The following is a 21,839-nucleotide window of genomic DNA, read 5'->3' as shown; positions in this document are numbered from 1 at the left end:
CTTACCAACCCGGGGACTTGGTTTGGATACGCCACCACCAAGTGGGACACTTGGAGCCTCACTGGAAGGGACCTTTACTGTCATCCTGACCATCCCCATGGCAGTGAAAGTAGAAGGCATCCGGGTCTGGATTCATGCGGGTCACGTCAAACGAGCCAAGGATGAGGACGCCCCCCAGAGATAGAAGCTGCTGCTGATGGACCCCGCTGACCATGGACTAAAGCTAAGACTCAAAAGACTATGAGTTCATTGTTGCTCCTATTGTTACCTATTTATGTAAGAGCTTCTAAGTCACCTCATAAGACAGCAAAGTACAGGTGGGAAATTAAACGAACAGAATTAGGAGAAGTGGAAAAGGTTATACAAAGCGGTGAATGGCTAATTCATCAGCCAACTGTGCAATTTAATGTAACCTTATGCCAATGGGCACCCATTAACCCCTATTTAGATGCCTTACAGTTTTACATGTGCCCTAACACTGGGCCTCCCCAATGCGTTGGGGGGAAGGGCTTGGGGGTCCACCAGAGTACTATTGTGCACAATAGGGATGCTATAAAAGTTTGTTCAACTGGTCTCCGTGGATGACTTCCCTAAAATCAGCAATTGCAGGCCCCCTGGTTTTATAATTATTAATGTTACTTTTTGGCCTCTGCATTCTAAACACCCTAATGTCATTTGTACAAAAGAAAATTAGAGCGATAAACATGTTAATCGTACATGCTCAATATAACTCCTTACAACAGAAGAACATAGAACTGGCTAAAAAGTCAAGGATTTGACTAATCTCCAAAGAAAAGGGGGGAATGTAAGGGCCTGCTTAGCCAGAGCGAGCCATTTTTTTGTTTATGCAGTAAACTTAGATTGATCCTGCCCGCCCCCCCCCCCCCGAGGAACTTACTTAGAAACAAATCTGGGAAACCAGAAAAATATGACTGACCAGCCCCTAATAACAGAGCCCATATACCAGGACGTGTCAGGTCAGGGGGAGGTAACAGAGCCCAGAATACAAGGATGAGTCAAGCCAGGTGGAGACATCCAATCAGGAAAGCACCTCCCTAACCACCCAAGAATGTGGGCCCTGCCTTTTGGGCGCCAATTCTGACCAGAGTGATAGGCTAGTTCAAGTAACTACTATAGGATGAATTGTAATTCAATTGGCCACCTGTGTGTGGCCAGGCTCAACCACATAGCCTTTGCTCTATAAAAGTTAGTCTATGAGGCTGGGAGGGGTCTCCCCTTTGCAAGAGACGGCCTGGCAGGTCAGTTTGATTTTCGATGCTTGGCTCGAAATAAAGCTTTGCTTGACCTTCGCTTTGTATCAGTCCCGCTCCTTTGACCATGGACCCAACATAAATATTTTTTAAAAACATGGAAATCATGGGGCACCTCGGTGGCTCAGTGGGTTAAGCCTCTGCCTTCGGCTCAGGTCATGATCTCAGGGTCCTGGGATCGAGCCCCACATCGGGCTCTCTGCTTGGCAGGGATCCTGCTTCTCCCTCTCTCTCTGCCTGCCTCTCTGCCTACTTGTGATACCTCTCTCTGTCAAATAAATAAATAAAATCTTAAAAAAAAAAAAAGGAAATCCTGTTGATATGGCTAAACATGGTACTCTCGTCAGTGTTGCAAAGTTGTTTCACTTGTAAATGAACATACAACTGAAATTGTGTGGGTGTGTATGAATAATTTCAATTACACTTCTAAAAATTCCATATTGAGTGTGCGCATTAGAGGAGCCTTGGGGCACCTGGCTGGCTCAGCCGGGAGAGCATGCAACTCTTGATCTCAGTTTTGAGTCCTGTGTTGAGTATAGAGATTACCTAAAAATAAAATCTTTAAAAAAAAAAAAAGAGGGGGACCCTCCATGAGAAGGCAGGCAGTCTGAGAAGCTCCATTCATGACTGTGTCCCATTAGCAGTTTACTGGTTGAATAAGAGATCAGAGGGTCTAGGATACAAGACAGGTAGATTCTAATAGTCTTGAGGAGAAAGGACAGGAACAGGTGGCAAGTCTGGGACCCAGGGTGGGGCACAGATAAAGAGAGTGGCCAGGGTTCTGAGTAGGAGCGCAAGGCCTCTCAGCAGCACCCAGAAGGCCAGGAACTAACCTGGGACTTCTCTCCCTGCAAGGAGGTTCATGAACCAGCCCTGTACCCAAACCGCCTGTGGGAGACAGCATCACCCCAGAGGGAGGACAGAGAGAGACCTAAGAGACCAAGGTCATACCTGATCCAGACACCCCTTCACCAGCTCAGCTCCTATCTGTGACATGTGCTCAGCCCAGGGGGTGTTGAACCAATTTTGTTCCAGGGCTGAGAGAGGGAAGCAGTGGGGCTGATGAGCCTGGTGGGTGTCATCTGACTTGGCTTGGGGTTGGGGAAGTCAGGGAGGTCTCCCTGGAGAAGCAAAATGGTGACAAATGCCTAAAGACCACAAAGGGCACCGGGCAAAGGTGATGAGGGGCCCTATTAGCAATGGAAACAGCCTGAGCCAAGGCCAGGAGGTGGAGGCTGGAGCTGGGAGAAGGGGTCTAAAAATGTTGGGCTACTGTGTGCAACCAGAAGAGGGTGTCCTGGAGGGGTGGGCAAGGACTTGAATGCAAAGTTCAGTGATTCATACTTTAGCCTCAGAGCAGTTCAGCACCATAGAAAGTTTTAAACACAGGAGGGACAAGGTCAAATATGTGTTTACTAAGCTCTTTCCAGGGGTCACACAAAGTCAGAGTGGAAGGGATGGGAGTGAAGACAAAACAAAAGAAGGAAGACCTGATGCCTGGAGGGAACCGGGGAACAGAGCCTGGAGAGTGTGTCTTGCTTACAGCCCAGGAGGAGCAGTTCCACCTGTTTATTTTGAAAACAGAGTCTCCATCAACTCTGCAGGCCTGGCCTCCCCCTCACTGCAACAAAACCTGCACGGAGGGCTTCAGCTTCTCCTTTGTGGCTGGGTCAGCTGGAGGCAAGTCCTTGACCTTCATGACAGCTGCATGTGCCTCCTGAAAGAGGTCCTTTCCCACCTCCGCCTCCACACGTTGGCGCCATGCAGCCAGCTTGGGTCTGCTTTTGAAGACTTGGCAGCCAGCACTGACAGGCTATGGGGAGAAGGAGCCGGGTGAAGGGGGTAGGCATGGTCAAGCACAAGGCAGGATGACCTGGCTGAGGAATTCTCCAGGGTGGGTTTTCCCTTCTTGGCCACACGAGTAATAGGCTGGAGGTTCTCTCCCCCAAGACACTGGGAAGCTTCTCAGTATCGCTGCAGGATAGGGTCTGAAGTCCCATTTTACAGATGAGAACACTGAGGCTCAGAGAGTGAAGTGGCTTGCCCAGGGTCCCACAGTCAGAAAGGGCAACATGAGCTGGTACATTGGCTCCCTCCCAGGACACCCCAGTGCCCAGTGGATCACCCGACCCCACAGCACTCACATGCATCAGCTCTGTGATGGCCACCAAGTCAGCCACTGAGATGTGAGGTCCAGCAACGAAGTCCTGGTCCTTTAGGAACTTGTCCTCAAGCAGCTGCAGGCACCTGTCCAGCTCAGCCAGAGTAGATGCCAATGTCTCAGGGGGCACCTGTTCACCCAGGAACACCGGGAACATCATCTGGCGGGTGGGCAGGCAGAGAGAGGGCTCAGTGTCTATCCAAAGCCTAGCCTAGTTCCTCATCCAATCTCATCCAATATATCACCAGGCCTTCCAATTTCTCCTCACTTCAACCCACTCTTTCCACCCATGGCCACCACCAGCCCAGGCATTATCTTCTACTCCAACATGGACAGCCTCCACCTCTCCCTAGGTCCTCATGCAAGGCAGCCAGTAGGGGGAACGTCTGCAATCCCAGACTGCCCATATCACCCCCTGCATCAAGCCTTCCATGGCTCCCCACTACCCTCACCATGAAAGCCTCAACACAAGCACCCCCCCGGCATCTACATGACATTCTCTCCCTCTGCCACTCCCCTGCCACCTCACGGGTGGGTGTGTGTGATGTGTGTGCATTATCTCTCTCCCAAATAAATGAATCTTTAAAAAAAAAATTCTTTAAGTAACTTTTCTGAAGACTTTATTTATTTATTTGAGAGAGAGAGAGCACAGAGGGAGAGGAAGAAGAAGAAGCAGACTCCCGGCTGAGCAGAGAGCTGGGTTGGGGGCTCAATCCCAGGACCCCAAGATCATGATCTGACCCAAAGGCAAACGCTTAACTGACTGAGCCACCCAGGCACCCCTTTCTTTCTTTCTTTCTTTTTTTAAGATTTTATTTATTTATTTTAGAGAGAGAGCGAGCGAGAGCACAGCAGGGGGAGGAGCAGAGGGAGAGAGACAAGCAGACTCCATGCTCAGCGCAAAGCCTGACCCAGAGCTCAACCCCAAGACCCCAAGATCATGACCTGAGCTGAAATCAAGGGTCCGATGCTTAACTGACTGAGCTACCCAGGTGTGCAAAATGTTACTTTTTTCTAACAAATCTTTGTCGGTTTTTTGCATGTTTTAAGTTTAATCCTTTCCTCCTTACATGAATGTCATTGTATAAAGAAAATCTATTAGGCTTTTCTCTAAGTCTTCCAGTGTTTTTAGGCTTCAAAATCCTTAAATACCCAGAAATCAGACCAACTTTATTGAAAGGTCTCTTCATTTCTTCCTAGTCTGAGATTTTTCACTTAACACTTCTCTATCTGAAAAAGTATGTGCGTAACCAGAGCTTGATTTTTTTCTCTCTCTCCCAAAAGGCAATATTTCTGCAGTTGGGAGCATGCAAAAGGGCATAGGGTTGCGTCTCAGCAGCTCAGGAATCAGAGCACATCTGGAGAAGTCACCCCCTGGCTCTACCTTGGTTTCCCCTCTGGGAAACAAGTTGGTTGGACTAGGGAGTCTCTGGCATTCTAGAATTTGGTGTTTCAAGACCTCAGGTCTCAATGAATTTCTTAAAAGATTTTATTTTTTATTTGAGAGAGAGAGAGAAAGAAGGAGCAGGGGGGAGAGGCAGAGGAAGAGAGAGAAGCAGACTCCCTGCTGAGCAAGGAACCCCCTGCTGCCAGCTGCCAGGTGGCTTGATCCTGGGACTCAATCCTGGGACTCCAGGATCATGACCCTAGCCAAAGGCACATGCTCAACCGATTGAGCCACCCAGGTGCCCTGAACGGAATTTTTTAAACAGAAAGCACTGTCCCTTGAGCATTCTAGAAGGGTCCCCATGCTGCCATAGCTCACCTTCTGCCACATGGCTCGGGTGCAGCTACTCCGAAGGGCTGTGTGCTGCCAGGCTAGGTACTCGTCCACACGGGCACGGGCCTGCAGGTCCTGGGGATACCAGTGGTCAGGGACCTCATACTTGCGACTCAGATACAACAGGATGGCCACACTGGGAGACACGGAGGAGATGAGGAACACGTACTAGTCACTTTCTGTCCCCTCCCCACTGCTCACATCTCCCCAGCTCCTATAGGTGGAGCATTTCACTATCTTCATACCATGATGCAGAGTAGGAATGTGAGGCTCAAAGAGGTTAGGTGACTGCCTAGGGTCACACAGCTCTACATTGCGTCATCCTATCATCTGAGCTAAGGGCACCAGGTGAAAAACAAAATGTCTTGGGATTTCAGAAGGATGGTGATGGGGTACTCAGAGAGTGTTTCCAGGAGGAAGGGGGGCCCAACATGGTTCTTGAAAGACAAGAGCGACTCACATGGCACTCTGCACTGTATCTGATGCATGGTCATGACAGAAGTAAAGCCAGCTGTCCCCTCACACTCCCTAAGGTTGGGATAAAGCCTCCCAGGTGAATGGGTCACTGCTTCCCACCCTGTCCCATCTCCTCTCTACCTGCCCAAAGCCTCCTCCCCCAGGAAGCCCTCTCTGACCTCCTCCCCTCCCTTCTCCCTCCACCATGTCTGACCTGTGCCTCATGTCTGGCCTGAGTACCAGGTCTCCATGGATGTTGGACTGTCCAGTGACCAGAGGTTCTGAAGCCAAGTGGAATGTGAATCTGGCTGTACTATAGAGGTACTGTGTGGCTTCAGTAAAGGATATCACTATCCAGCCACCAACCTGGAAGCTGGCCTGGGCTCTCATCTCTCCCTCCTACGTCCATCGCTCCAGCACACTCTTGAGCTTGACCTTCAAGGGCAGTCAGAACTGACCACTACATCCCTCTGTACTACCACCTCGGTCTGGGGTGCCAGCACCTCTCTCTTGGATTAGCACAGTACCTTTTCACCCCAGTCAGAGGGATCCTTTAAAACCGAAGTTGGATCTCAGCTCTCCTCTGCTTAAACTCCTACAGTGGCCCCATCTTACCTACAGTAAAAGCCAAAGTCTTCCTGGCCACACAGGCTACCCACCGACCTCAGCCCTGGCTTACTCCCTTCCCTCACCCCAGCCACGCTGGACACCTTGTCTCTCCAACCTTACCCCCAAGCACTGTCCCACTTCACTGCCTTTGGCTTTGCTGTTCCCTCCTTTGGCTTTGCTGTTCCTCCTTCCCAAATACCCTGCACCGCTGTTTCTGTAGGTCTCTGCTCAGATGCCTCCTCCTCAAGGGGCCCTTCACCCAACATCTTACTCAAAATTGCAGCCCCCCACCCCTTACCGTGCTTATTTTCTCCATGGCACTCATCACCGCCTGATAGGTTACACCTTACAGAGATTAGCAGCACTCCCCCCTTCCAGAACATGGGCTCTAGGAGGCCAAAGACTTAGAATTGTTCAATGCTTGGGCCCAAAGGGCTAGATGGTTCCCCGTGGGTGCTCAGCAAATAGCCACTGAAGCTCTCTGGGTGCTCTCTTGACTCCCAGGGCAATAGAACTTGCCCAAAATTTGTAGAAGTAGAAGCTCTAAAGAGTGTAGTACAGTTACTCCTCCATATTTCACTCTCCGCTCTCCTTCCGTCTGGGGTCTGAGTGGGCAGAGAAGGCCTGGAAACAGGCTGGAGGCCCTGTGACCTTGTGCAAGTCCCTCCCCTCCCCTGGCTTCAGTTTCCTCCTTTGTAAATTTCCGGGGAGGTGGAGGAAGGCTTGTTGGGGGTGGGGGGAATGCCATGATTTCCATAGCCCCTCCCAGCCCCAGGCTCTCTGCCTGCTGGGGCTGGCACAGGTGCTCAGGGCACACCAGCTGTGATCCAAGCCATCAACAGTAGATACACGGACAGCTGGCTGGCCTCACAAGGCCTGGGTAGCCGCCTGGGGACCTGATACCTCTCGGCCAAAGTGAAGTCCCCATCCTTCAAGGCTGGCACCTTCCTCAGGGGATTCACCTGGGCAAAAGCATCGCTGTGGTGCTGGCCTGTGGGAGAGACCAGTGAGGCAGGTGAGGAGAACTCTGAGCCCCATCCCCCACTGAGACCTCTCCCACCCCCACCCTTACCCCCACCCCCACCGCACCCCCACCCCAATATCCAGGCACCAACTTTCTGAGGCCCCTATCCAGGTGGGCAATAGGAAGGAGACCACTCTGGTGGTCACCAGGCCACAGACCCTGACGCCACCAGAGGTCCACCCTTCCTGGGTCCACCCTCCCCGGGAACCTGGGCCAAGCAGCATCTCAACTTGGCCATGAACGGGGAGGGTGAGTCCCTGTGGCTGTAAGTCACCCCTACCCCGGGCCCAGCCAATTCCATCCATATATCAGACACTCCGGTCTCCTCCCTGGGCTCTAAGCTTGCCCCTGCAATCCGTCTTCCTAAGCCGGCTGTGTAACCTGTGCACACCACAGAGCTCCGGCCACACCTGCCCCCAGCCCTCATTCAGACTCATTCTCTCCAGGAGCTCCTGCCCTCTTCCATCACCCAGCTTCCAGCAGCTCAGTTCTTCTTTCTGTCCCATGCCAAACGCTCAAGGCTCCTTCCCCAGTGGGGGTTCGCAGGTCTGACTACACCATCAGAGTGGAGTCAGAGGGCCTCAGTGGAACCAGGCTCCAGCCTGGCCACAGGCCCACCAAAGGGCCTCTCTGCCCTTCACCTCGGTGAGGAGAATCACCCCTACCCATTCTCCCTCCAGAAAATGCCTGTGCCCAGCCCCCATCCCAAGGAGTGCTGGAAAGGCAGAGCAAGGTAGCAGCATTGCCGTTGGTGGCCCAAGCTGGGGGCACCAAACACAGAAGGTAGGCAGGCCTAGGTAGAAGTAAAGAGGAGACCAGAGCCAGGTGGAACTGCCTTCTCCTGCTGGCAGCTGCAGAAATTCAAGAGAAGCAGGCTACTCCAATTCAGAAATGAGGAGGCGGTTTCATTGTTTTCTCCAAGCCCGGGTGTGAAGGCATCTGGGCACTCACTCCACTTCCCCACGCCCCCCACCCTTCCCACCTCCCACGCCCCCCCGCCCCCACTGCCCTCTCTCTGCTGTTCTCCCTCTCAACCTGTATTTTTTCTTAAAGATTTTATTTATTCATTTGACAGAGATCACAAGCAGGCAGAGAGGTAGGCAGAGAGAGGGGGGAAAGCAGAGAGCTAGATGCGGGGCTCGATCCCAGGACCCTGAGGTCATGACCTCAACCGAAGGCAGAGGTTTAACCCACTGGCCACCCAGGAGCCCCTCAACCTGTATTTTGAAAAATGTTTCGTATTCACTAGGCAAAGATCGGGGATCTCGAAAAAGGCACAACCGATAACTGGTTACACAGTTCCCGTACGGCAGCAGGCGGGGGTCCGTTAGCACACGGGCGCCAGGACAGCGGGGCCTGCCTTTCTGCCCCGCCCACCTTTGAGCAGCTCCACCGGGCGCAGCTCGAAGGGGATTCCGTTCTTCTTGGCGAAGATGTAGACGGCGCGACAAGGCTGGGACAGCAGGTCCAGGTAAAGCTCTAGGCCCATGGCCGGAGCAGCGGTCCGCCCCGGGGTCGTGCCCAGGGTATATAAGAAGGGGAAGAGGAACGGCTGGCAGAATCTCCCAGGCCACCGAGCCTAGAGCAGAGCGCGATCCAGAGGAGAGGGGTGGGGTTGGGGGGTGGGGGCGTCTGAGCCCCGCCACACCCTCCCCGCCCATTGGATGGCTCTGGAGAACTTTGGGCCAATCAGCGGCGCCCCAACTCTCCCTCCCTCCCTTCTCTGGAACCCTGGCAGCAGTTCTCTTGGTGGAGAGGGCGCTGGAAGATTTGGCTTGTGACCTGAGGTTTCACTGCCCGGTCATACCCCTTCCCCGGACCTCAACGTCTACCTTTGTCAAATGGTGCAGTGGAGGGTGGTAATGGGAACGGGACGCCAAGAACGCTTCCAGCACGGACCTTCAGTGAATTTAGGATCGTAAGGGCTCGGCTGCCTTCAGTTGGCCCAAGTCACCTGCCCGAACTCAAGGAGGGAACTGAGAGAGGAGGGGCTTCTGACTCCCCAGGACACAAAGGGAGGCACTAAACGGAGGTACAGTAGCCTCCCCTGGGCCCAGTGCCCACGATGGAGGCTCGGGAGGTTTCTGGACCCCAGCTCCCTGTAGAGGCCCGGCATCCCGGAAAGAGAGAGCCGCCCCTCCCTAATTCTTGGGGTCATATTCATTACACTCCAGCTAATCCTTCTAGCAGTTGGCAGAAGCCAGGGGTGGCCCATCCAGAGGTCTGCAGGAGGTCTGTAAATTCCCCACTTCCTTTACAGGGCCAAGTCCCTCCAAATGACACTTTCTGGCCCCCGAGGACCGTGGACATGAACCCCCCCCATTCCCTAAGAGAGGCTCTTGGGGGAAGAAGACCCTGCCCCCAAAGCCAAGATTCAGAGAAAACCCCTTGGCAAGAGGATGTTATTGGAAATTTTAAGTAAGATTTAAGTAAGACCTATCCACCCCTTCCCCCTCTTCCCCCCTCACCCCTCCCTACCCCGCTCCCTCCCCTTCCCTCCCAGGGAGAGACTGCCTTCCTGGGCTAGTGCTGGAGTCCTCTCCAGGCTGGGAGGGGCCATGTTCTCCATCCCCTTCATTGCCCTGCCCTCCCGCACAAATCACTTTTGGCAGGATTACTATAATATCCAGTTTCCTTGCTCTCTTTGGCCACCCTCAAGTCCAACCCCCCCCACCTCCACCTGCCACCAGAGAGCCAGAATATTATGTTAAAGATTTTATTTATTTATTTATTTGACAGAGACACAGCAAGAGAGGGAACACAAGCAGGGGGGGGTGGGAGAGGACGAAGCAGGCTTCCCTCGCAGAGCAGGGAGCCGATGTGGGGCTGGATCCCAGGACCCTGGGATCATGACCAGAGCCGAAGGCAGACACTCAATGACTGAGCCACCCAGGCTCCCCCAGAATATTAATTTTAAATACAATCTGGTGGGGTGTCTGGCCGGCTCAGTCAGTAGAGCTCACAGCCCTTAATCTCAGGATCATGAGTTCAAGCCCTACAGTCGGTATGAAACCGACTTAAGATATAAAGAAATAAAGAAATGCAATCTGAGCACACTATGCCTATTTATGGTTTACAGATCATAGGCATGGCCTTCAAGGCCCTGCATGACTGATGCCTGTCCAGGAGAGCTGCTGTTTGGCTTTGCCCCTCCTGACCAATTCGGCAAACAGAAGCAGGACTCCTGAGCTACAGTACTTGATGCCAGAGGGCCATATCCTGGGAGGTTGGCCCAGCCAACTGAATGATGACCATGCCTATAGTCACATGTGGTATGCCTGCTGATCCCTGTGCTGTCGGACAAATCACTGTCTCTGAGAATTAGAAGAGTAGAGGGCATTTGTTAATTTCACTCTTGGCAACCATCACGGGGAAGCTGACCCACAGGGCCTCAGAAGAGGGCTTGCCTTTCTGATAGAGACCAAGACCAGGGCCAAGACAGGTCAAATAAATCACACATCGAGCTAGAAGAGTAGGCTCAGGCTTAGCCCAGGTTTATTTCCCAAACTGAAAACGAAATGCAGTGATTAAAGGAGATGAGATCTGGCTATTCCGTTCTCACTTCGGCTTTTAGGCCGCTGTGCAAGATAGTGTGGGTGTAGGGGTCTAACCAGGGGAGCATAGGTGCAGTGGCACTTGGGCAAATCACTTCGGCCCTCTGAGCCTGCCTCCCATGGGACATTGGAAATGAAGGTGCTTTGTGAACTGCCAAGGGGAAGTGCAGGGACGTGGCTTCCTGGCTCAACCAATCATGGCCAGTACCGCAGGCATTAGCTTCTGCTTTACAGTGGGGTCTGCAGGTGGGGACTCCTTGGCCTTCATGATGACCTCATGGGCCTCCTGGAAGAGATCCTCTCCCACTGCTGCCTCCACACGCTGGCGCCATGCAGCCAGCTTGGGTCGACCTTCGAAGACTTGGCAGCCAGCACCCACAGGCTGCAGGGAGAAAGGAAACAGGATGGGGGTGGAAAGTAAGGTCAAGGATGGCAGCCTCTGCCTGGTTTGGGGGTCCCAGAGCCCCAGAAGAGGTTTTCACACATAAGCATGGCCCATAGCCAGGTGGGGGCAGTGTGGGCAAGACTTCGGCGACTACCCAGGGCCCTCCCCACCTAGCAAGCCACCCTATCCATAGCACTCACATGCATCAGCTCTGTGATGGCTACCAGATCAGCCAGCGAGATGTGGGGCCCGATGAGAAAGGCCTTGTTCTGGAGGAACTTGTCCTCAAGCAACTGCACGGTCACATCCAACTCAGCTAGAGTGGCTGCCAGCATCTCAGGAGACACTGGCTCACCCAGGAAAACAGGGAACATCACCTGGGAGGCAGGGAGGCACGGTAGACAGTTAGGGGCCAGCCCAGCCTCAGGGGCAGGAAGGCGAGTGTGCCTCCCCCACCCCAGTTTGAGCTGCTTTCTGGTTCTATACACCTGTCTTCGAAGGCTGGGCGGGGCCTGCAGGGAAATTCCCAAAGGACCACTGTTTCCAGAAATATTCCTGCTTCTGTGATCTCTGATGGCTGAGCCTCAGGGGGCATCTGACAGGACTCAAACCCCTTTGAGAATGGCTCAAACCCCTTTGAGAATGACTCAGGGGGGACTTGAACAATGAGTTTCATACTTTGGAAGTAGGCGGTTAGCCTAGGGACAGTCTATGTTATAACTTCTTTCCCCTGAATGTAAAGTCAGTACCTCTTACTGGATAAATAATTAGGATGGGCTTAGAAGGTTTCCACTCTGCCACTTACAAACCATGTGGCCTAAAATAAAATACCTAAACCCTCTGAGCCTCAATTTCCTCATCTATATTATAGGAATAATAGTACATGACTCTCTTATAAATGGGAAAGTGGGACAGTCAGTTGCCTGAGATGGCACAGCCAAGAAAAGACTATGCCAAGAGTAGAATGGACATTTTCTGACAGCGAGCTACCAGGAACTAAGGAGGAGGGCTAGGAAAGGGTAGTGTCCAGGATCTGGGAGGAAGGTGTTTTAGGGGGAAGCATCAACAGCCTCATGGCTGGCAGAGCTATGGGGAGATACAGTGGATAAGGAGCAAGGGAAGAATGCTTCATGCTTCATTTCATTAAGTTGCTTGGGGGAGCTTGGGACTCAGGTCAACACAACTAGGATTGTACATGAGCTCTGGCTCTGGGCTTCAGTTTCCTCCCCCATACAAGGTAGACAGAATCAGCAGTCTCTCACTGGTGCCCTGGACGCCAGCCCTGAGCTAATGGCATTCCTTTGACTACAGAGTTTTTTAAGGATCAGGGGGCGCCTGGGTGTCTCAGTCAGTTAAATGCCCAACTTTTTTGTTTTGTTTTTTGTTTTTTGTTTTTTTTTTTTAATTTGACAGAGATCACAAGTAGTCAGAGAGGCAGGCACAGAGAGCGGGGGAAGCAGGCTCCCTGCTGAGCAGAGAGCCTGATGTGGGGCTCGATCCCAGGACCCTGAGATCATGACCTGAGCTGAAAGCAGAGGTTTTAGCCCACTGAGCCACCCAGGCACCCCTAAATGTCCAACTCTTGATCTCAGCTCGGGTCATCATCATAGGATCATGGGACTGAGCCCCACATCAGGCTGCACACTAGACATGGAGACTGCTTAGGATTCTCTCTCTCTCTCTCTCTGCGTCCCTCCCCTCCCCCACTCTCTCTCTCTCTCTAAAAGAAATAAAAACAAAAATTAAAATTAAAATATGGATCAGTTGCTGACATTTAAAAATGGGGGCATTTCACATATAAGAGTCCAGATTTCCAGCTTTTTTTTTTTTTTTTTTAACTTATTTGGGACAGACAAAGAGCAAGGACAAGTGGGTAGAGGGGCAGCGGGGAAACAGACTCTCTGCTGAGCAGGGAGCCCAATGCAGGGCTCTATCCCAATCTCAGGATCCTGGGATCATGACCTGAGCCAAAGGCAGAGGTTTAACCAACAGCCAATCAGGTGCCCCTCTAGCTTCTTTTCCATATAAAGGGTGCTGGCCACAGGGTATGCCTGCTCAGTATCTAAGGCTGATGCTGGGGAGAAGCCACTGCGTCAGGAGGGCACAATGAACTCTCAGTTTGCACAACCCCAGCTAGCCCTCCTCCCTCATTTTTTATTGGCCTCGCCCCTGCCAGAGATTATCTACCATTTCCCTTCTGTTTCAATTTGGTTGATCCAAAATTCGCAGGGTTTGGAAGAGCGGTTTTGTTCCTCTTTAAATGTAACAGATCATACTAGGTTAATAAGTACATTGCAATTTATTTATATAATGAATTACTGTAGAGTAGTTAAAATGGATAAATTAGATCCACCCACAGCAATACAGAAAAATGCACAATGCAGAGCGATATGAGAGCATTTATATAAAATTTTAAACATGCAAAGCAAAACTTTATTTTGCTTATGATGACAACTAAGTGTAATAATGTATAAAATCGTAAACTGGAAGAACTCCAGATCCCAGAACAGAACGGCCTCTCAGGAAGGAGTGAGGGCAAGGGAGAGGTCTTTTGAACGTTTGTCCTCTGTTTCTGTTTTATATAAGAAATGACAGGAAACAGAGAAATAAAGCTCATGACCCACAATTAGCAATACACTTTATTGTTTTTTTTTAAAGATTTTATTTATTTATTTGAGAGAGAGAAAGAGAGAGCATGAGGCGGGGGAAGGAGAGGGAGAAGCAGCTGCCCACTGAGCAGGGAGCATGATGTAGGGCTTAATCCCAGGACCCTGGGATCATGACCTGAGCCGAAGGCAGATGCTTAACCAACTGAGCCACCCAGGCGCCCCTATCCATACACTTTAAAAAATGAGGAATCCTGCTTCTGATTAGGACATCAATGTCACAAAAACCATAGCTCCCATCATAACAATGGTGGTAAAAAAATAATCTTATCTTTCCTTAAAGCCATCAAAGAGTTATAGAACTTTTAAAAATAGAAAATAAAAGACAAAAAAATGAAAAAGAAAAAAAGCCTAAACCTATGCTGTCTGATATGATAGCTGCTAGGGAGCTCTTAAAATATGGCTAGTCCTAGCTGAGTTGTGAGGTATACGCATAACACACATGGGATTCTGAAGACTTAGTACAAGAAAAGAATGCAAAATAGTGCATTAATGATTTTTCTACCGATTACATGTTAACTATAATTTTTTAATTTTTAATTATGGTAAGAAATGCATAATAAAATTTCCCATCTTAACCATTTTTAAGTGTACAGTTTCATGGCACTAAGCACATTCACACTCTTGTACAACCATCACTGCTGAGATAGTCTAGGGAAAGCAAGAGGGACTTACTTAATTCCTGTGAAAGTCCCTGGTCTGATACAAGGGTTAAAAGTTTCCATAAGCTGGGGCGCCTGGGTGACTCAGTGGGTTAAGCCTCTGCCTTTGGCTCAGGTCATGATCTCAGGGTCCTGGGATCAAGCCCCGATCTCAGGGTCCTCAGCAGGGAGCCTGCTTCCCCTTCTCTCTGCCTGCCTCTCTTCCTATTGTGAACTCTCTCTCTCTGTCAAATAAATAAATAAAATCTTTAAAAAAGATGGCCATAAGTTTAGAGACAAACACCTTCTTCTGGGAAAGAGAATGAATGAGAGGTAAGAGCCATGAGGCAGTAATGGTTGTCTGGGCAAAATTAGAAGTAACAATTTAAAGCCTGCTTACACAAGTATTTCTATTTTCCAGGAGCCCTAAAAGAATGTCGACCATGAAGAAAAACATCTTGTGATTGTCTTGTGTCCACTAAAAAGTGACTCCCACTAGATAATAACTGAGGGACTGAAGGATGCTTCCCCACTTCCAGCCCCTCACCCTTTGGAAAAGGGCCTTTCTAAGCCTCCTACCGTAGGGAGCGTGTAGCGACATTCCTCTTTCTTGCTGGCCCCCTTTTATACAAGCTATCTCTAATAAACTCCACCTGTTTTCTTTCTCTGAAGTTCCATGTTCATTTCTGTGACTCAGGAACCTAGACTCAGGGGTCGGGTAAGAGCACCATCCATCTCCAGAACTCATTCATCATCCCAAACTGAAACTCTGTCCCCCTTAAACAACAACTTCCCATTCCCTCCTCCCCTGACCCCTCGCAGCCATCCTTCTAGTTTTTTGTCTTTATGAACAGAATAGGAATTTCATATAACTGGAACCATACAGGGGCACTTGGCTGGCTCAGACGGAAGAGCATGTGACTCTTTTTTTTTTCCTTTAAGATTTTATTTATTTATTTGACACAGAGAGGGGGAGAGAGAGAGAGCAAGACAGCACAAGCAGGGGGAGTGGCAGTCAGAGAGAAGGGGAGAAAAGCAGGCTCCCTGCTGAGCAAGGGGCTTAATCCCAGGATCCCAGGGATCATGACTGAGCCACCCATATGCCTCTCTACCTTTTTTTGAACATAATGTCTAGCATACCATAAGACATGCAAAAAAAAGAAGAAAATGTGACCCATAATCAGGAGGATAAAAAATGGCCAACAGAAATAGACCCACAGGGGACAAAGGTATAAAAATTAGCTGCAAAGACCTTAAAGTAACTATTATAAATATGTCCAAGAATTTAGAAGAAAAGATGGACTAAATGGGTAAACAGATGGTGCATTTCAGCACAGAAAAGGAGATTTTAAAAAAGAAGCAAATGGAATTTCTAGAACTGAAAAATACATGTTGTTACAGAACCTGGATTGGGTCCTGATGGAAGAACCATCCGGCGATCTTTTGGAGACTTTGGAGGATCAGAGTTTATTTAACACCTACTGGCTCAGAGGAGAGTGATCTCCAAAGGTCTGAGCCCCGAGCACAGACAAAAGGGGTAATTATACCCTTCTATTTCTGCATACTTGGTACTTTTGGCACATGCATGGAAGCAGGGCAGAGAGAAGAACCCAAAAGAGCCCTGGGCCAGTGGCTGGGACTCCTTTGCTGACTCAGGTGACACCTTAGAACACAGATTTTCCCTTACCAAAGTCTCAAATGAAGACTGTATTAGATGGGTTTAATAGCAACGTGGGCACAACAGAAGAAAGAATTATCAAGTCAAAGTTAGGTCAACAGAGACTATCCAAACGGAAAAGAATGCGATGGTGCTTTCGCCCCTTTGGGGCAATGCCCTCAGGGCCTCACCTTGTGCCACAGGGCCCGGAGGCAGCTTCTCCGCAGGGTCGTGTGCTGCCATGCCAGATACTCATCCACAAGGGCGCGGGCCTGTACATCTTGGGGGTACCAGTGGTCAGGGACTTTATACTTCCGGGTCAGGTAGAGCAGGATGGCCACACTGAAGGGGAGGGAGGACATGATGGGTGGAGGAAGGACTCTAGGCTAGGGGCTTAATCAAATTCCCTTCTTTAATATTCCTGACAATGTGCCAAGGTCTTTGCCTTATTCTTCAGAGAAGGAAGTCAGGCTTAGAATACTGATGGGACTTGCCCCGGGCACAGAGCCATTGGTGGCAGGGCTAAGAGTCTTTCTGAGACTAACACCCAAGCTCATCCTAGCACTGGGCAAAAGCCCACAGCAGAGTATCCTGCCAAGAGTATCCTGTTCAGAGTCAGTCTCTGATCAGAGGGCCAGAGGGCTTCCTGGAGGAGATGCCATCAAAGCTAACCCTTAAAGCTCAGTTCTTTCCAGTCTGCGTCCATTCTCATCCTCTGGCACCCAGACCAGCCTCAGATGGCCTGACTGCTCAAAAAGGCTTTCCTGTCATCCCTTTGTCCTCCCTAAGGCACCCCGTAGGAAACACTGGGGCTGCTGCAGGATCATGGAACAGCAGAACAGACCAGGCGCCTGGAGCTCTCCTCCTGCCCTAGGTCATGACGGCTACCATGGTGTTGGGAAAGGCACGGATCTGGAAGGACCCTGAGATGCATGAATTTGGAGCCATAAGGAAGCTTTCAGGAACTTGGATTACTCCAAGGGTTGTGCACCCCATCCAGTAAGGGCAGAAAACCTCCGTTCCCTATTAGGAATCCTGTATCCACGTCTTGGCTTAACAACTCACTTGTCTGTACAAGATATTCTGTAGCTCTTTTTCCTCCCAGCTAATTGTTCAAACCACCTCTAGGGACAGCTGCAGGTCCCTGGGAGTCACAGACCTCCTGACGGTGAAAAAAGACACAGAGAAATGCAGAAATCGCACGATGCCCCTGGCAGGCACCATGGGTGCTCAACACTGGGTGACACAAGGACCCAAGACAGCAGAGAGCAGCAGAAAGAAGAAAATGACACTGACATAATGTCGGGAATTCTTGGGGGGAATGCATCCATCTCACAATTCCAGCGATAAGTTCAAAAGCTTCAAGTTCTCCTTGTTATGGGAGGGGTGACATAGGTGATCAAAGGAGCAGAGTGGGGGGGGGGGCGGTGTGTGAACTTCCCTAAAGAGGTTTCCACTTCTTGGGATCTGTTGGAATGTAAAACACCCACATGCCTCACAGTCCTCCCTTGGGTGAGGCCCACCCAAGGAGGCTGCAGCCCAGACTTGGAGTCACAGGGTAGACCAGAAGCCTATGGGCCATCTCGAGCCAGAGCACCATCCCGAGCCAGAGCGCCATCCCTTCCCTGTCCTATGCCCCTGCCCTGGGATACACTCACCAATAAACACAGGATGGGTACAGAAGTAAAATATGCTTACTTGCCCAAGCATTCCCGTGAACTGGACCAGCAGGTAGGCCGGGGTCCGGGTTCCAACCCCGACTCTCTATGGGATGTTAGGCTAAGGACCCTTCACCTCTGAGGAGTTTAGTTTTTTTGTCTCTAAAATAGAGGGTTAAAGGGCGCCGGGCAGCTCAGTCAGTTAAGCAGCCGACTCTTGATTTCGGCTCAGGTCACGATCTCAGGGATCTAGCCCTGTGTGGGGCTCTGAACTCTGTGGGGAGTCTGCTCATGGACTCTCTCTCTCCCTCTCCCTCTGCCCCTCACTCTGCTCACTCGAGTTCTCTCTCTTTAACATAAATAAGTAAATAAAATAAAATAAAATAAGTAAATAAAATAAAAAAGTAAATAAAATAAATGGACCAGATGGTTCCAGTGAGTTCTGGTGGCAGCCCCAGGGTCCTAGTTACCTCTCAGCCAAGGTGAAGTCTCCATCCTTCAAAGCAGGCACCTTCTTCAGGGGGTTCACCTGGGCAAAGGCATCGCTGAGGTGCTGGCCTGCAAAGAGCCCATCATGGTGGGCAAGGAAGGAAACACTGAGCCCTGCGAGGCCTGTGCCCACTCCCTACTAAGCCCAGGCCCCAATTCCATGGTTCTTCTCCAGCCCCAGGTGCTCTCCTGCATGGCAAAGGCTAGTGAGGGCCACTTGGGTAGGGGCAGGACACTATTCTGCCAAATGTTGCAAAATGGACCTTGAGAGCCCCTGCCATGCCAAGTCCCACTGGGCACAAGCTCCACCCACAGCCCAAGGGGCAAGATGTGATGCTTCAGCTAGGCCTTCACATGCGCCCCACCCACCACCTCTACACCATCCCCGGCCTCATAAGTTCACATTCAGGATGCACCAGGCTGCCAGAGTGAGGTGACTAGTCACCTGAATGGAGCTCTGATTCCTTATAGTGCCCCTTTCCCTGTGGACTCTAAGGTAAGGTCACCAAACACAGAGAAGTGGCTTTCTCCCAGTGTCTATTTACTTGCAAATAACTTCTACCAGCTCCTCTGTGTCCCCTTGTTCACACTGCCCTAGGCCACTGGGGATACAGGGCTGGTCCTGCCTTTAGGTTCTGCTGGAGCTGGAACAGTCACACTTTTGTCCCACCCACAACCCCCAAAAGATGCAGCCTCATGTCCCCTGGGCCCCTAGGCTCTGCTTGAGTTTGTGTGAGTGGCTCCTACTCCTGCAGATGCTGTCAGAGAGAAGCTTCTAAAGAGCATGTAAGCTTATCAGCCATCATCCTGCTCAACAGTCTTCAGTGGCTCCTCATTACCCCAGGATCAGGCGGAAGCTCCTCGAAGCCATACATGATTGCCTTAACACTCTAGCCTCAACACACCCACTGTCCTCCTCCCTTCTCCCTCCCTTCCCAGTGTGCCTTCACTAGACACACCTGCCCTGCTCTCCTAGTGAAACCCACCACTCTGCACCCTTTATTTAACAGCCTGGCTGGGATGTTCCTTTGTCCCCATGCCCTGTCCCCTGTACACGGCAGAGATGACCCCTGGGGAGGACAAGTGGGAAATCCCCCCAGCAGACTGGAAGAAGATGAAGATTCGGGCAGAGGGACAGGCCAGTTCAAAGGCAGGAAGGCAGGCAAGGGCGCGACAAACCGCGGTGGTAAAGTGATGGGGGCAGGGGCGGGGAGTGGGGGTTGGAGGCTCAGCCAAACAGAGTTACCCCATCTGCCCACCGAACAATACCTCCATTCTGCTTCCCTCAGCTGTGTCCTTGGAGCCTTGGGAGACTACCAGAGACACAAACCCTCCAGCTCAGGAGTGCAGGGCTCAACATGTTCCTGCAGCCTCCGGGTAGTCTCCCTTCAAGCCCCCAGCATGGTGAGGGGAGCCCTCCCAGCAGGCACAAGAAGGCAGAGAACAAGGGGAAGCAGAAGGCAACGCCTAAGAAGTAGGGGCAGAAGGGGGCCCCCAATGCAGATGGGGCTGATGCATAGCGCAGGGCTGGTAAGTGGGGACCCTGGTGACTGGCTGTTGCAGAGTTCTGGCAGTTGGGGGCCACAGAGGAGGGACTGGGCTCTGCCCCAGTCTCTATGCTCGGCCCCCTAACCCCTCACCTCCTGCCCCCATCTCTTTTCTGGAGCTCCTCTCTCCCTCTGTCCAGGTGCACCCTGTTTTCGTTCACCGGGTCTCTCTTTTTCCTCAAGCTCTCCGCCCGCCCCGCCCTTCACTCGTTCACTCGGCCTCGGCCGCGCCCCATCGCCTATCCCGCGGGACCGAGCCCAGTTTGGGGGATTGATTACCCGACTCTCTCGGATCTCCCCGGTGGTTCACCTTTTTCAGCAATGGCCCCAAGAAGAGGTGGGCGCCGGGCGTCCTCTTAAGCAAGATTTGGCCTCCCCGTTCCTCCCCGATCTCTCGGTTCCCAAACCCAAGACTGGGCCCACCTTTGAGCAGGTCCACCGGGCGCAGCTCGAAGGGAATGCGGTTCTTCTTGGCAAAGATGTAGACGGCGCGGCAGGGCTGGGACAGCATGTCCAGGTAAAGCTCCAGCCCCATGGCGCCCAGACCGACACACCCGAGCGCAGCCAGGAACACACTCGGTCCTGGGGCCACGCCCCACCAGCCTCCACTCCCGGTTGGGTGGCTCCGTGCACCCACTCCGGGCTCTGGGCTCCGGGCACCGGGACTTTGGTCCAGTCGCTGGAGCGGCCAAGGGCGTGTCTGAGGGGTTGGGACCGAGAGCTCGGAGCGGAGCCGGCGGAGCGGTGACGCGTAGGTCTCCCCTCCACGGGTCCCGCGGAGGTCCCCAGTCCTTCGTGACAACCTTATTTCACTTACCATGTTGTCTTCAAGGTTCATCCACGTTGTCGCTGTCAGAATTTCCTATCATCTCCATTTTAGAGATGTCGAGATTGAGGCAATAAGGGACCATGGACCCAGAAGTCTGGCTCCAGAGTCCATGTTCCCAAGAACACTCCAGAGATCGTGATACCTGAGCAGACCTTGAGGGCAGTATGCTGAGTGAGATAGGTCCAACAGGGAAAGACAAATACCGTGTAATCACACTTATTTATGAAATCTAAAAAAAAGCCAAACTCATAGAGACCAAGTAGAATGGTAGTTACCAAAGGCTGGGAGGTGGGGAAACTGGAAAAATGGGTAAGGGTACAAACTTGCAACAAGAGATAAATTAAGTTGTGGAGATCTATCACAACATAATGATTATTGGTCAACAACATTAGTTGTCAACAATATAGACAACAACTGTAGTACAATTTCAAAGTTGCTAAGAGGCTAATCTTAATTATTCTCCCTACAAAAAAAGAAATGGTAATTAGGTGACATAATAGACTGTTAGCTCATGTTACAATATATAAATGTATCAAATCAACAGGCTGTACACCTCAAACTTCCACAGTGTCAATTATACCTCAACAATAAATAGGTAGATAGATAGATAAAATAATGGGGAGGCTAGAGAGCTACAGGGCCCTTACAAGTCATCATGCCTGGATTCACCTGCTAAGCCCTAATTTCAGGCCTGTTCCTTATGACCCGGCTATTCCCCAGAGCATGCCACCTCGCTGGTGAAATGGCATCAGTGTCATTTCCTAACATAAATCCAACTGAAAATGCATCCACAAGAACATAACATTTTCTACACCGTAAGAAAGCTCTTTGCAAAGAAAGCAAATGTTGGTAATAATGATTCTCAACTGAAAAAAAAAATTTAAGGAAGGACAAGAACTTCAGATATCAGATGTTGAAGTTTGAAAAAGGGGCTAGACCCTCAGAGGAGGCCAGTTACTTGATCCCCACTTCCCGCTGACCCCCAGGAGGAGGGCATTCCCCCCGGAGGAGCTGGGCAAGGTCCTGTCTAGGGCTCAGCCTCAATCTTGAAGGCTCAAAACCTAATTTGGTCCATATTCCAGGATTAATCTTTTTCTTAGGATCTGAGTCAT

The 21,839-nt window shown here is 51.0% G+C and overlaps 2 protein-coding genes across 4 annotated transcripts; both read right to left on the bottom strand.

Moving 5' to 3' along the window:
* Window positions 1–2,664: 2,664 nt before the first annotated feature.
* Window positions 2,665–8,899, bottom strand: LOC308354074 (glutathione S-transferase theta-3-like). The gene is made up of 5 exons (XM_080821328.1): window positions 8,679–8,899; window positions 7,181–7,268; window positions 5,198–5,348; window positions 3,416–3,592; window positions 2,665–3,084 (listed from the first exon to the last, which is right to left on the bottom strand). Exons 1-5 carry the CDS (start codon window positions 8,788–8,790, stop codon window positions 2,890–2,892), a joined length of 723 nt encoding a protein of 240 aa, XP_080677454.1. The 5' UTR covers window positions 8,791–8,899; the 3' UTR covers window positions 2,665–2,889.
* A 1,104-nt stretch (window positions 8,900–10,003) lies between these two features.
* On the bottom strand, window positions 10,004–20,588 carry LOC308354072 (glutathione S-transferase theta-1). Of its 3 annotated transcripts, XM_080821323.1 has the most exons (5): window positions 20,322–20,588; window positions 18,333–18,420; window positions 16,396–16,546; window positions 11,441–11,617; window positions 10,004–11,237 (listed from the first exon to the last, which is right to left on the bottom strand). In XM_080821323.1, the coding sequence occupies exons 1-5, from the start codon at window positions 20,431–20,433 to the stop codon at window positions 11,043–11,045; spliced, it is 723 nt and encodes a 240-aa protein (XP_080677449.1). In that variant the 5' UTR covers window positions 20,434–20,588; the 3' UTR covers window positions 10,004–11,042. The 3 variants fall into 3 exon arrangements, with proteins under 3 accessions (XP_080677449.1, XP_080677451.1, XP_080677450.1); XM_080821325.1 differs by lacking the exons at window positions 11,441–11,617; window positions 16,396–16,546 and having other exon boundaries at window positions 20,322–20,504; XM_080821324.1 differs by lacking the exons at window positions 16,396–16,546; window positions 20,322–20,588 and having other exon boundaries at window positions 18,333–18,415.
* Window positions 20,589–21,839: the final 1,251 nt, after the last annotated feature.

The sequence above is a fragment of the Martes martes genome (genome assembly GCF_963455335.1).
Source record: "Martes martes genome assembly, chromosome: 13".
NCBI classification, from domain to species: Eukaryota; Metazoa; Chordata; class Mammalia; order Carnivora; family Mustelidae; genus Martes; species Martes martes.
Note: the sequence above shows the minus strand (reverse complement) of the source record. Positions and strands in the feature narration are given on the sequence as shown.